The sequence below is a fragment of the Mauremys mutica genome, chromosome 3, assembly GCF_020497125.1.
Source record: "Mauremys mutica isolate MM-2020 ecotype Southern chromosome 3, ASM2049712v1, whole genome shotgun sequence".
NCBI classification, from domain to species: Eukaryota; Metazoa; Chordata; order Testudines; family Geoemydidae; genus Mauremys; species Mauremys mutica.
Genome location: NC_059074.1, coordinates 120,487,397 through 120,502,530, shown reverse-complemented (window position 1 = coordinate 120,502,530; position 15,134 = coordinate 120,487,397). Strand labels below are relative to the sequence as shown.

The 15,134-nt window shown below is 42.5% G+C and overlaps 1 protein-coding gene across 2 annotated transcripts; it reads right to left on the bottom strand.

Annotated features, from left to right (window-relative positions):
* Positions 1–34: 34 nt before the first annotated feature.
* On the bottom strand, positions 35–14,776 carry ACAT2 (acetyl-CoA acetyltransferase 2). Of its 2 annotated transcripts, none has more exons than XM_045009532.1 (9): positions 14,625–14,776; positions 12,212–12,346; positions 9,537–9,718; positions 7,723–7,840; positions 6,550–6,693; positions 5,108–5,230; positions 4,003–4,157; positions 1,284–1,394; positions 35–369 (listed from the first exon to the last, which is right to left on the bottom strand). In XM_045009532.1, the coding sequence occupies exons 1-9, from the start codon at positions 14,680–14,682 to the stop codon at positions 202–204; spliced, it is 1,194 nt and encodes a 397-aa protein (XP_044865467.1). In that variant the 5' UTR covers positions 14,683–14,776; the 3' UTR covers positions 35–201. The 2 variants fall into 2 exon arrangements, with proteins under 2 accessions (XP_044865467.1, XP_044865468.1); XM_045009533.1 differs by lacking the exon at positions 14,625–14,776 and adding an exon at positions 13,896–14,043.
* Between the last annotated feature and the right edge of the window lie 358 nt (positions 14,777–15,134).

Below are 15,134 nucleotides of genomic sequence, written 5' to 3'. Positions count from 1 at the left end.
GGGCTCAGAGGTAGAGCTTAGGGTTGTAAATTCTATTTATTGCATCCTCCCTGCTAAAGTTAATTACTTCAAATGACTAACTTCATAGTTTTTAGTAACTTTACAATTTAGACAAAGTGAATTTAGTTAATACCATAGTTTTATTAGTAAGCTGAAACCACTCTATAAATTGTTATACATTAGCAGTGAGAAAAAAACTGTTCATCTTTCAATGCACATAGCTATTCCCATCCCTCCTCCTATACAAAGAGCAGCAACACCACGTTTTCCAGCTGTTCGTTCCAGTGCATACAGAAGAGTAACAAGAATACGACAACCAGAGGCACCTAGAGGATGACCAAGGGCAACAGCCCCACCTTCAATGTTAACCTGAAAAATAAAATCAGCCTTATTTGTCATATGGATAATAAGAAAAAGACAAGGTAGGTGAGGGTACTCATTTAATGGTCTAACTTGAGTTGGTGAAAGGTAAACAAACTTGGGGCTAATAAGAGATTCCCTCACCTACTTTGTGTCTCTCACATAACCTGGGACCAACATGGCTCCACCACTACTGCAAATAAGAAATAAACATCCTTCCAATAAATTGAGATAGTTTTAATGACCGGTAGTTCAGGCTTTGTTTCCTTGAGGTATTTTCTGGACACGTGGCACCACATGAAAGAAAACAGTGACTGTCAGGTGTTTAGACCACACTGACTAGTACAAAAATAGAACTAAAAGTGAAGTCCTCACTAACAAACACCCTCCTTATACTTAATGGTCTTACTTCCCCTCTGACAGTGGTTTGCAGAATACCTTTAGTTCTCAAATGATGCCCTGAATTACATCAGTACATCTGCAAAAAAGAACAGGAGTACTTGTGCTACCTCTGCAAAGGAAACAGGCCCTAAAAAAACTTAAGTTTGAAGTGCAGGCACAGATGCAATCCAGAATTACCTAAAGATTCTCACAGGGCGTAGACTGTCAGCGTAACTGTTACAGGAACTATCCAAACTTTAAGATGATAGCATACATCGCTTGCTGTAGCAGTAAACCTCATGTACAGTAAGATTAAAGGCCACTGTATGCTTTAGTACAGTGGTTCTCAAACTTGTACTAGTGACTCCTTTCACAGAGCAAGCCTCTGACTGCAACCCCCCCTTACAAATTAAAAACACTTTTCTGTATTTAATGCCATTATGAATGCTAGAGGCAAAATGGAGTTTGAGGGGGAGGCTGGCAGCTTGTGACCGCCCTTCTCCATATAATAAAAAGAATTGCTGGGTTTTCCCTTTACATACCTTCTCTGGATTCAATTTCAGTTCTTTAGCTATTACTACAGCTAGTGATGCAAAGGCTTCATTAATTTCAAACAAGTCAACTTGGTCCAGCGTCCAACCTGCTTTATCAACCTAGGAGATAATGTTAAATATAATTGAAACAAGGAGACTGGACTTTAATGGCTTTTGGAGGGCCTTTGTCCCCTCACAACTTTGGTTTCTGACGAGAGATTATTGTGGCCTAACACTCTCTTCTGTAACTTTTGGCTCATTACCTACAACTTTAGTGATTAATCTAAAGGATGCAAGACTTACAGAAGAGTTAGCCAATATCCACTAGCCTATACATGATTACAAAATGTCACTCTTTGAGGCAGTTGTGTGAGAACGATTTCAGTAGCTCTACAGTAACCCCAGCTGTAAGCTGTTTGCCATAGTGATCACTGGGTTAGTTCAGGGAGCCACCTGTGACAAAGATCACTATGGCAAACAGCTTACAGCTGGGGTTACTGGCATACAGCCACTACCAATGGAGCTTGGAAGAGGAAGCTCAAGAAGTAAGTTTTCAAAGAGTGGAAGTGTAGAGTAAGAGATCTGGGGTATACCATCCTATCTACTTTGGAAAATAACAGACTTCATCTTCTGCAACTCAATGTCTCCCAGACACCATTCTGATATGGATGGGCTAGTCCGCCTCCTGTTTATAGACTCCAGAGACAGTTCAAAGCTGTAGCACAGCTCATGCTACCCATGCTCCCTTTTCTGGCCTGCTGTCAGATCTTCTGCCTTCAAGTGATGGATCACCTTGTGCCTGACTTACCTTTGCCAACTTATTACATCTGTTTTTACAGGCAGTAGCATGCAGCCTTTCTTCTCCCTCCTGGATCAGTGGGGTGATCTCAGCTATCTGGAGCCAGTATCACAGCACCTCCCTGCCCCTTCTGAGGCATGGCAATGCTGTTGTGCAAACTCTGAGCTAAATCCAAGCAGTGTTCTATTTGGAAGGCAGCTTACAGGCTTTTTGGAAGATGAATTGGGCTCTTGCTTGTTCTCATTCAAACTTTGCACTGCCAGGGCACAGGGCTTTGAGTCAGACAGACATGTTGGGTTCCCATCCTTGCTCCAGGAAGCCATGACAAACAGAAAAGCCTGATCTGGAGATGAAGAATGGGGAGAGACTCCAAGGATGAGTTCAGCCAGGCAGCTCAGCGTGAGTCCTGGGTCATAACAGGACCAGAAAGAAAAACCCTTAAAGGGCACCAGTTCCTTGTCTCCCCCCAGCCCCAAAGTCTTAAAATGGGTCCAAAGTTCCTGAGGGAGAAAAGCAAGACCTGTGCTCAGCTCCTTTCCACCGCAAGTCAGGGAATTCCAAAGATGAAACCCCATCTCCCAGGCAAGGGGAGTGACATCCTGAGAGGGAGGCCATTAAGGGAGAGAGATCCAGAGAGCTTTGCATAAAGAAAGATGCAAAATGGCCACAGCTGAACAGCAACACCTACAAAGTGGGCCAAAAGCTTCAAAAAGGAAAAGAAAATGTTTAAAAAAACCTGAGTTCTCTGATGCAAACACCTCCTAGATGGATCCCGCTATGCACTATTGAGGCAAACAAGGCATCAGTTGCTCCTGTTCCAGATGGCATCTAGGTGCACTCCAAAAGACCTATTGCAACTGCACAGAAAGGGCTGTGCTTCCACTACAGAAATCTGCAAGGCAGCAACATGTCCATCAATTAACACTTTTATCAGCTGTTGTTAAATGGACTTTCTCCGGTAATGGCATTGCCATTTTGGGAAGTTAACCCTGAGGGGTCTTCATCATATCATTCTGTTTTTCTCATCCCTCTCTATTTCTGTTCACTACTCACTACTTCCCATATGTATCAGACCTGTGGAAGATGCTGAACTGCACAATGTTAAATTTCTCACCCTGATTATTTCCTTTGTGTTAGCAGTGTCTCCCACAATTCTACCCTCCCTGGGTGGCTTCCTAGGCAAGGGACAGTATTTAATTTTGATAACTATGCTTGTTGGCTGTAATGTACTGTATATTGGTTACTGGCTTTGTAGTCACTGTTACCAGTCATACTCAAGTTTTTACACAGCTTTGGAATGAATCGTCTGGCAACAGGCCAGAAAAGGGGGCGTAGCTAGCACAGGCTGTGCTACAGCTTTGAACTGTCTTAAGATATTACTTCATCTACCTTGTCTCTCTAATATCCTGGGACCAACATGGCTATAAGCACACTGCATCCAGAAACAGCAGCCAGGAGGGGAATAGCCCATATGTATCACGATTGTGGGAGATGCTACTGTACTAGCAGAAAGGAAATCATCAGGAAAGAAATTTACCTTTCCTGATATTTCTAAGAGATTTAAAAAAAAAAAAGGCCATAAATCCCATTAAAGAGAACCTTTGTTGTTAGAAGAGTTACTGTTAAGATAAAGCTTTGTGTATGACAATTGGGAGGCATTCCATAAACTAGGCTCGTTTCTACTTTTGACCCATTTATAAACTTCCCTGAAAAACAACAATACAGATACTAGCCCTAGCAAAAAAGAATCAACACTTCACACGTTCTCCTGCCTTTAAATCTTGTTTGTCACTGTCTCCATTATAGAATTGTTTGGCGCTACATTTTTGGCATTTCTTTGAGAAAAACTAAGTCTGGACAGTCAAGGAGAGACATGTCTTAAACAAGTATTTCAAAGTGAACAGTAATGTTTCTTCTGATATTACTTACAGCTTTCTTTATTGCTGAGACAGGTCCTACTCCCATGATGGAAGGGTCTAAACCCACTTGAGCCCAAGACACAATTTGTGCCAAAGGTGTAAGACCTCTTCTAGCAGCTTCCGACTCCTTCATAAGAATGACAGCTGCAGCCCCATCATTCACACCTGCAGAACAATGAATTGCTTTCAGTTTATTATTTTCAAACACCTACAACTGTGATTGTGTTAGACTCTTCTCAGTAAGCAGATGATGGGTCTCTCTGCTAAAGAGTCAGTCTAAATTATAGGCTTGACAAGCAAGAGAGGACACAGGTTATATAAATCGAGGCTGGTGTAAGTCAGTATAGCCCCACTGGTTTTGGTGGCGATATGACAGTTTACATTGGCCAGCCAAAGGTTACTCAGATTAGGTGCATACATATTTAGGTAGGGGGCGGGGGAGTTATGTGATGTTTACTTTCTGTAAGTGATGCTGTGGAAGCAAGGTTTTACTGAGAGAGTGGAAAGGAAAGGATGATGGCTGTGCTGAATAGATTTTGGAAGCATATGGTAAGCATAGGAGGCAGCATGGAAGAAGGCATTGAGACCACCATGGAAAAGTTTAGTTCCATGATAATGGTGACGACTTAGTGTTGGGTGTTTTATTTTCCTATTTATGGCTAGTGAATGTGCAGGAAAACCACTGGGGTCCACTAGAGGGCCTGAAGAGGAATTCATTTTACAATGGAACAAGCAGAAATACCAAGATAAGGAAATGAAAAGGGGAGGAATACAGGAATGATCTAAATACAGTTAGACTAAGAAATAGAAATATGAGGGACTAGGGAATGTGGACACTGCCAAAATATGTCAGTAATAAAAGCACTGACAACTTCATGTCATGACAGGCTGTTGCGGGTTGAATTCTGGCACTGATGCAAAAATCACGTCTCCACTGCACAACATCTCACTATAGCAGGGAGAAAGCACACACGCATATGCAAGTTCTCACATGTGCACCTGAACTCAGGGCTGTATTTCCTTGTACAGTAGTACACACTGTATATGATGCAAACAAAATCCTGCGCTGCTTGTAATTGCTGGCCTACTGCATTTTGTTTTACCCATCTACAAACCTGAGGCATTAGCTGCAGTTACTGTCCCAGTTCCATCGGTCAGAAAGCAAGGCTTTAACTTCGCTACTGTTTCCAAGGTGCTTCCATGGCGAGGATGCTCATCTGTTTTAACTTCTACAGGACCTACAAAATGGTCAGACATGAATTTGAGATCAATTCCATGCAATTTTACATTTGTAAAGGGGTTCTAAATGGACAAAAATAGCCTCTAGAACAAAGACTACAGAGAGTAACTTCTAAGTAGTGGCCAGTCAAGAATATTTTACACATAACTGGGAGTGAAGAAGGAGGGAGGAAGGGATGTGTTTAATTTTTCCAGTTCATAACTGTCAGGGTTATAACAACAATATACAAGAACTTCAAGTTTATATTTTAGCCCCATAATCTCTTGTTCCTTTAGAGGCTGATTTCTTTCCAGGTGCTGGTAGCAGTATGTATGGCTACTTTACACCTGGGCTTTCTGAAACAAGCCCCAACTGCAAAATTTGCCTGCCTGTTCAAAAGCAATTCTCCTATCTGCTATTTCCTAACCATCTTTCTGCTAGGCTGGCTCTTTTGGGAATGGATACTTGTAGGGTTCTTAAAATTTGAGAGAGTCAAGCCACATTAATATTATCCAGAAACCTTTCATGGTTCAGCTTGGGCTTTTTCCTTCTCCCTTTACTGACTGTGCAGTTAGTAATCACATATCGTGCCATTAAGCTAACTCCAAAGCTATTTCACAAAGTCCATTAAGTGCAAAGAAATGCTCTGATATGCTCTGGGAGGTCAACAAACTAATGAATGTAAGGAGTGTGAGGTTAGCACAAAAGATGTGGAACTCTCCTCCCATCCCTACCCAAAAGTGGATCCCGGAATCAGTCAACTGTCAAAGGGCCTGCCTATACAAAGAAAGGCACCCCAAGACTTTAAAAAAGAAAGAAAGAAAGAAACAAGATTAAGAACGTGACAGGCTTTGAGAAAATCCACAAACTACTGGGTGTAACAGAATGACCCTCTAGGTTTTTTCATTATGTCTTTCACCAATGAGGGAAGTTTATGCACTGAACATCATGGTGAGTGTGAACATGTTTTAAACTTAGCATAATACTCAGGACCTGATTCTACAACTGGCTCCATGTGGGCAGGAACCCCATTGAAGTCAGGGGTCCACCCAGAAAGAAGGGGTTGTAGGATCAGTAACAATCATATTTCATATATTTGCTGAGTTACATTTGGAAATTCTGAACATACATGGGTGTTCTTCCACCTTCTCTCTCTCACTTCAAAGAAATCAACAATGGGGGAAGCCTGGCCCTTTCTTAAAGATTGAAAAGAGGAGCCCTCCTGTCTGTAAAATAGGTTTTCCACAAAGACACCATTCATTAACTTGAATGGACACTCAGTATCAGATATTCCAATGCCAGCTTTTATTTATTTAATTACACACACACACACCCTACCTTTCCTAGAAGGCACAAGAACAGGAACAATCTCTTTATCAAAGTAGCCAGCTTTCTGTGCACTTTCTGCCTTGTTCTGTGACTGTACAGCAAGTTGGTCTTGTTCCCTTCTGCTAACTTGCCATTGCTTGGCCACATTTTCAGCTGAAATAAAACAAAATGCCAGTTTTAAGAAAAAATTAGATCATTTACTCTTAGCAGCAAGTTTGCTAAGTCTTAAGTTAAAATTCCAGCACGCCAATTAGACTGTGTTTGGGGGTAGCAGTCAGTAGTTAAGCTTACAGAACAGTGTTCATTCTGAACTCCTGTTTTCATTCCCTCGTGACTTTCTGCTACATTCTTTTGGGGCTGAATATTTCCATATTTGATCTCCATGCAGAGTCGCTTTAAAGAAAAAATTCTGAGCAAGCAAAATCATCAAGTGTTCATTATTGCTCTGAACAGTTGTGTTCAAATATCTCTGCAGCAACTGTACCCTGGAAAGACTGTACCATAGATGATACACTATTTTCATAAAATCAGAGGTTGAAGACTCATTACCTCTTCCAGTGCAGAACTGTTTCCTACACATTCATACAAGTTCTCCAGTATTCTTTCCTTGTACTTAGATGTTTGGGGAAAAGGAATTTAAAATTTGAATTCACAGAGATTAAATTTTAGATGATATCTGTTGCAAAGCATTATATCATTATCATCTGATATAGAGTATTATGGGACAACATGCTGAAGAGAGAAACAGGTACGGCAGACCAAAAAATGTTTTCCTCACAACTAACTGTGTTAGCTCAGATAGGAAGTATCCTTTCCAAGTCAATTTTGTAATATGGTAACTCGCAAAAGGGAAAATGAATGTGAACTTGTAGATACAGTCCATTTCTTAACTACTGCTTAATATCTATTGCCTTGAAGTATATTTAAATCATACATTAAAGTTTCCAGAATTTGTTTATACTGCACTCCCACACCCTTGCTAATTTACAATTAACGTTTCAGAACTAGAGTAAATGGTGGATTCTCTGTAACTTGAAATTGTAGTAAGCCCGTAACCTCTGGCTGAGTTATTGGAGTGGCTGCAGGAGGTTCTGTGGCCTGTAATGTGCAGAAGGGCAGATTAGAAAATCATGATGGTCCCTTCTGACCTTAAAGTCATGGAGTCTAACTGCTAATACTTACCTGTTATACCCATGTGATACTGGTAAAATGCATCTGTAAGACCATCACAGATCATACTGTCCTGCAATAAGGCCTCCCCCATTTTCACTCCAGCTCGCATATGTATGAAGTGAGGAGCCTGTAAATAAGATATTGTGAGAGAAATTTAGAAGTCTAAATGGTACGGTTAATTCTTCCCAGCAAAGCCCCATCTCACATCCAATCCCTTCATAAAAAAAGTCTGACCTTGATCTGATGGCCAAAAGGAATCCTCTCCAGTATAATGAATAAAAGACCCCCAGAATAACCAGCAGAGGAGGGGACACCCATTAGTTTTGGGGTTTTTCCAACCACTAAGTGAACTCTCTCATTCCAAGGTTTTCAATCTGAAAGTGAGTCAGCAGAAGGCACTTGGTGGCCCTTGGCGAACAGACAGTTCACATATGAGAAATGTAGGCTTCAGATTACTCCTGCACCTGGGCCTCCTGCAGAGCAAGAAGCAATACTGCCTTTGCCTGTTGCCAGGAGTAAACCATTCACTGTCATGGGGATGGAGGGATGTTAAAATAGGTTTGAACTATACATTAAAGTTCAATCAGTCTTGTCTCCAACGTTTCCATTCCCTCTTTGTTTAAGCCAGACATTGCATTTATAATTATTGTCAACTAAGGAAGTTTAGAAACTTAAGACACTCTAAATTCACCCCCAGAGCATGGACATAGAGAAATAAGCAATTTCATCAGAATTTACAAAGTTATCTTAATGTTTTCTATAATCACTCCAAATGTATCCCCACCACCAAAAACTATTTGTCAGTATCTATCATCCTAAATAGCAACGCTCAAGAAAAAAGGTTGTCAAGTAGTCTAGCTTCAGTTCAGAAGGATTCATTCTGATCAAACAGGGTTCATATCAGCACTAGTTTAATTTCTACTCACTAAGGTTCCAGATGGTCCCATTTAAATCAGATTACTCAGGTGAGTAAGAGTTATAGGACTGGGCCCAAAGGGTCTGATCTAGAGCCCAACAAAGTCAGTGAAAAGATTCCCATTGATTACAATGGGCTTTGGATCGGGCCTTAAGTGAATCTCTCTTTGAATTTCCTCTTTCTAGATTTTAAGCAGGAACACTTAATAGATACATCAATAGTGTACACAATATTATTTTCACATCACGTGCAGCCTCATAACAGGGTCAGTTTATTAGATCTGTCATACTAAAATTCCTAAATCACATTTTGAATTTCAGTAAAGGGTTAATCCAAGTTATGGACCACTACAACTATATCCTGACTTTCATTTTATATCATTCATTATATATGAATGTTTACTAGATTACATCTAGAAATAGTCTCACTAGGGGGAAAAAATAAAAAAGGTTGCTCAAATGGATAGTTGGAGGATACTAATGAAAGAGAAGAAATTCTTGACAGTATTGAAATTTCAAAAGAAAGCATTTAAGGACAACTCTGCCTCACAATCACTAAAGAGGTATTGGTTAGGGGAAGAGGACAAATACAATAGATGTATTAAAAAAAGAGATGTCTACAAAAGTAGTGGTAACTTTTAACGAAGTTTAATCTGCAATGGAAAAACAAAAACCTAAATCAAAAAAATAAATGGACAACAAATACATAGACTAATTCCATATTGTTACTCACTTGCAACTCCAGTTGAGCTCATTAAGAGTTCCAGTTGTCCAAAAAACAAAGGAAAAGTGCAAAACATTTCCTCTTTGAAGATTTTCCTACCAGATTATTCAAGTTTTAAAATCAAATAGTAAACCTGAAGTCATGAGTGACCCTTTGTTATTGCCAAAAGAGACTATTGCCTCACCTTGCTCATGCTTTCCATGCCTCCTGCCACCACAATGCTGGAATCTCCTGTCAATATGGACTGAGCCCCCAAGCATACTGCTTTCAGGCCTGAGCCACATATCATCTGACAGCTCCAAGCTGGTACAGCATATGGGATTCCTGCACCAACACTGGCCTGCCGAACAGGATTCTGACCAGCACCTGCAAGAATTACAGATCTGAACAAATGCAAACGTAAGTAGGCCAACATATACATTCTGCTACTCTTGAGAAGTGACAGCCAGATTTCCCCCCACACACACACACACATTTAGAGTTCATTCCCAGCGATGAATGGTGGTTAAGAGGCGTTATCTAACTGAGCTCCTATTGGACAAGAGGAAGAAAATTATAAGGTCTTTTTTACAAATGGGATAACTCATGGGAGTTCTCCTGCTTTCTGACACCAGAGGGTTTTGCTCTCATGACTTTCATGGTTAGAAATGAAGAGCACTCTTCCAAGTGGGATTCTGTAGTTGCCTAATGTGATTTCTCAGGTAAGTTTTTTTGTTTTTGTTTTTGTTTTGTTTTTTAAAGACCCCTTACACACAGCTTAATTTGAGCGACAGCACATCCATCACAATGTGCATTAAGGATTTGTTGCAAGCTCTCCCCATGCACTGGTGTTGCGATTCCCTTTGAAGAACTCAAAGCAGAGCAGAGCAGACAGAAAACTCTATTCTACCAGGCGCTGCTGCGGTCTTTGTCAGAGAGGGCTTTATCTACACTACAGACACAAGAGTCAGGGGAACCAGTTGCAGTTTATGGCAAAGGTCCTGTCTGTTATATTTGGTCACTGGATTATATCTTTGGATATGAGTTTTATTTGCTATCTGTAGCAAAGACAGGTAAAAGATTTGCAAAAATAGATACTTCCACAATTTGCTGTAAATAATTCATATTTACAGCAAGCTTTCCATTGGTTACAGATTTCAGGCAAATGTGTGACTTAACTATTTTTTTTTTATTAAACTAAACAGACATATGCCGTTTTATTTACTACTAGCTCAAACTTCTTGGATATTCTACACGACAGTTAAGAATGGCCAAATATTACCATATACCCCTTAGGAAATGGATAAAAGCTCAAGCATATAGCAAGAGTCATAAAAGCTTTCATTCTTTGCTCTGTAACCTCTGATGGTGAGAATGGAAGTACTGCATATTAAAGAAAGCATTCTTCAACTCCATGTCTCCAGGCCAAAGCAGTGCCTGCTCCTTTGTATAAAAGTCACTAATAAAAGAAGAGTGTGCACACCATTCAGTGAATTACATAATATAGGAGACAAAGAATTGAGCTCTATTTTAAATTAAAGAAAACAGATAAAGGCATGTGTATTAGAATTTACAGTTCAAATAACCCAAAGCCATGTAAGAAGCCATTAAAGTGGTCTCCTTTAACAGCTGCATTTCCATCAAATCAAAATAATCTGAAGCTTCTCTTTATGGGATTTTAACCCAAGGATTATTTCTAAAGCATCACAGGTGTATATATTGCATTACAGACAGATACAATGCAGCTCTTTGCCTTGAGGAGTTTCCAGTTACAGTCAGACTCAACATAGCAAGCAATGATTAACAAGGACATGAGAGGAGGCTGGTTACAATAGTGAAAGGTGACAGTCTGTGGTTAGTGTTACATACCCACTTAGATAATTCCTCTTTGCATTAAAAGAAAAATAAGTTAGATATCTACGGCTCTATGCACAGTGTCCAGAATGAAGGTTAGGGGTAAAGTCAGGATCTGCTTTCTTCAGTCTTTAAATGCCAACAATATTAATCAATACTATTCTTAAAATGAAAATTTTAAAATTCACATATTTCAATGGAACAGTAAAATAGAGACTTGACTGTATAGCAGAGAACAAATCCCATCAAATATAATTACAATATTCCACTAGATCAGGAGTGGGCAAACTTTTTGGCCCGAGGGCCACATCTGGCATCCAGGGCCATGAATGTAGGGCTGGGGCAGAGGGTTGGGTGCAGGAGGGAGTGCAGGGTGTGGGAGGGTGTGCAGTGTGCAGGAAGGGGCTCAGGGCAAGGGGTTGGGCCAGAGGAGGGGTGCGGGTGTACAAGGGGGCTTAGGGCAGAGGGTTGGGATGCAGGAGGGGTGCAGGGTGCAGCAGGGGGTTGGGGTGCAGGCAGGAGGGGGCTCAGGGCAGGGAGTTTGGATATGGGGTGCAGGAGGGGTTCAATCTCCAGCCCGGCGCCGCTTACCTGGAGCAGCTCCACACGCACTGGGGCCAGCCTCGGGGGGGGAGAGGGCAGGGCAGAGGGCTCCATGCCCTGCCCTTGTCTGTGGGTACCTCCCCTGAAGCTCCTATTGGCCGCGGTTCCCCATTCCCGGCCAATGGGCGCTTTGGGGGGAGGTACCCACAAGCAAGGGCTGAGTGTGGAGCTCTCTGCCCCCCCTCCCCTAGGGACCGCAGGGATGTGGTGCCAGCTGCTTCCCAGAGTGGCGCAGGGCCCATGGCACCACAGGGGTGGCAATCCTATGGGCCGGATCCAAAGCCCTGAGGGGCTGATCCAGCCCGTGGGCAGTAGTTTGGCCACCCCTGCACTAGATAGTCTCTCATCGTAAAACTAACGGAAAAAATCTTTTAGTTCCAATGCCTTTTTGTACAAGTGTTGAAGAATTCATTAAAAAAATACCTGCTGGCAAGACTTGTCCAAATATCACCTCAGACACTTCTTCCGGATTGACATTTGCCCTCTTCAGTACTTCTTTAATGACAACAGAGCCCAGTTCATGGGCATGCATTGTGGACAAGGCACCATTAAAGGAGCCTACATAAAAAACAAACAATTAGATTTTTATGTCAGTGTCATACTACTTTTTTTTTTTTTTGGAACGCCAGGACTCCAAAAAAAGAGATTCTGAGAAAATATTGCCCAAGATTTCACTTGACGACTTGAGAGAGAGAGAATTAGTTTTTGCCTTTAGGATTCCTTTCGCTCCTTCTCAAGTCAGAGTCAATGCAGGAGGAAAAGAACACAGGAAATAAAATATCTAGTTTACATTGATCAGAGCAGCACAAGAACAGAAGGAACTCAAGGGTGATATTCAACAACTAGCGCCATTACCTGATCTAGTCTAATCTACATTTTAAGACACAGTACATCAGCAGAATATTTGAATTATTTACCTGCTAAAGGGTCTTTCTAAACCCATGTTTCATTCTGCCTAGTGTTCTTTAGAAGTATAGTGCTGTAGTGTGTCATGAAATCTATCATGCCTTTCTTTTGGTTAATTCTTTGAGGGAAGCTGAAGTTGTGGGGGAAAAGTAAGGTTTCAGGAGTGTCATTTCAACTGAATACTATGTTTAGGGGAAAAAAGGAAGGAATACAATTTCCAGACTGAAAAAAAGTCTTCTAGGATCACCATTTGATCTAGCCAAAAACTGTGTGGGGAGCTTAAAATGTAACTATCTGACCTAAATATCAGCAAACCATAAAATACTTTTCCAGGCTACCATTCCTTACTGTGTCCTTAGAATCCCCCCTATATATACCCCAACTAGTTCTATTTAGGAATCACGATCTACTTTGTTTATATTATTTTCTCACTCTTTCAAAAAGGAGATGGAAAAAAATCATTAGACTATCCGAGAAGTTTACATTCCATTTGGAAAAAATCTTTAATTAATCCATCCAGGACAGGAAGGAGAGGTGGCTGGTATACACCGTTTTTATGTATTTTAATATTATTCTGTCCAATATAGATTTGTTTTTTGAATTCATTAGTCACACTTGAGTATCACCTCTCCCATCAGTACCTTGGAGGGGAAAGAATATTCCCTCAAAAAACTACTTATGAACAATATAATGGTACAGGAGTCAGAGAGAACATAGGATAAAATCATCAAAAATATTTATGAAGTAGTGTTCAAAGAAATTCTAGACAGACTGGACACGCTTTATCTCAGTTTACCAATTCCTTAAACAAATGGCTATGGATAACCTAACAGTCTAAGATTAGCCTAGAACAAGCATAATAAAACACTTCAAGAAAACAGGACTTTACAAAGAGGATAACGGTCAAGTCACCTTTATCAAATCATCTGGTCAGGGGCCAGATGCGCCACTGCCACTTATTCCTTCACAGAAGGAATTTCATTGAAATGAGAAAGCCCTTGTCCTTCTCTTTAAGTGTTTTTGTTGCTACCTCTCCAATACTGGCTGGTATGTTATGTGCATGCTACGCACATCCTTGAATCTTTGCATCATGTTTACCTTACAGACCTTCCCCCACAGAAAGTGCTGGCCTCAGGCCAAACGAAGAGGGATTGTTTGTATTATTCTCTTTAATACAACCCACACACTAAACAAAACGAACCTAGTAACACATCAGCTCCTCCTCTTTGGACTCCCCGATGCTGCTGAATGAGACACGTTACAGCGCCTCGGGCAGCCGGTTATGCTCCTACCCTGCGTAACCCAATCGGAGCAAGAGCAACCACTGAGGAGGCCGGCGAAGCCATCAGCAAACCTCCTTACAGCGTGGCGCTATCGCTTGTGTCCAATCGGGGCAAGGCAAGCGCAGGGCCTGGGAGGAGTCTCCCTTCGCCCACATCGATGGCCCTACGCTGCGGCAAGGATGGGAGCGAGCAGCTCAGCAGCACCTGCCTTCTCCCCGAGCCGCATTCACAGAAATAAGACTAGCAAAGGACAGTGCACGTCTAGAGCACCCTCCGTCTCCACGGCTCCCCAAAGCACCCCGTAACCTACGGGCAGCGCCCCTCGCGTGCCCCAGAAACACACCCACCCGGCTGGTGGGAGAGGGCAACAAAGCAGCACAGCGCCTTAAGCGACCCTCTCCCGCCGCTTCCAGCAGCGTCCGCGGGGCTGCCCGGCAGCCTCTGAGCGGAGCGCACACACATGCACTCGCCCAAACCGTGCAGAAAAAGGAGGCCCCCGCAATCACACACGCGTGCAAGAGCACACAGGGACCCCCTGCCCTTTGCAGCCGCTGGATCAACGCCCCAGCTCCCCCGCCACCGCCGCCAGTCGCTTCTGCAAGGGGCAGCGGGAAGGGACGGCTCTGCCGCACGATGGAGCCGCTTACCGACAGGGGTTCTTGCAGCAGAAACAAGCACCACCGCTTCCGAGCCTCCCGCGTTCATGGTGGCGACAGCCGGACTCCCAGCCCTGCTCCTCTCCCGCCCCCTCGCTGCTTGCCCGCCCGACTAACTCTGAGACTGATCTTCCAGTCCCACCTTTGGCAGGGAGGCGCTAGACTAGGGAAACAGGCGCATCACATGACAGACATGGGGGAGGAGTGTAGCCATAGGACAGGCCACCTGACCTTCTCTCCTGTTTTTCCAAAAGGGAGATGGTTTGTCCTAGGGCAGGCGGTGCTAGGGTGACCAGACAACAAATGTGAAAAATCGGGACGGGGGGGAGGAACAGGAGCCTATATAAGAAAAAGAGCCAAAAATCTAGACTGTCCCTATAAAATCGGGACATCTGGTCACCCTAGGGGGTGCCCAGTTCATGGTCTCCTAGGACTGGGCCAGGCTGCATGACAGATAAAACTGACTTAGAGCTAAGGAGGCTGCTGATTGCTGACACCATC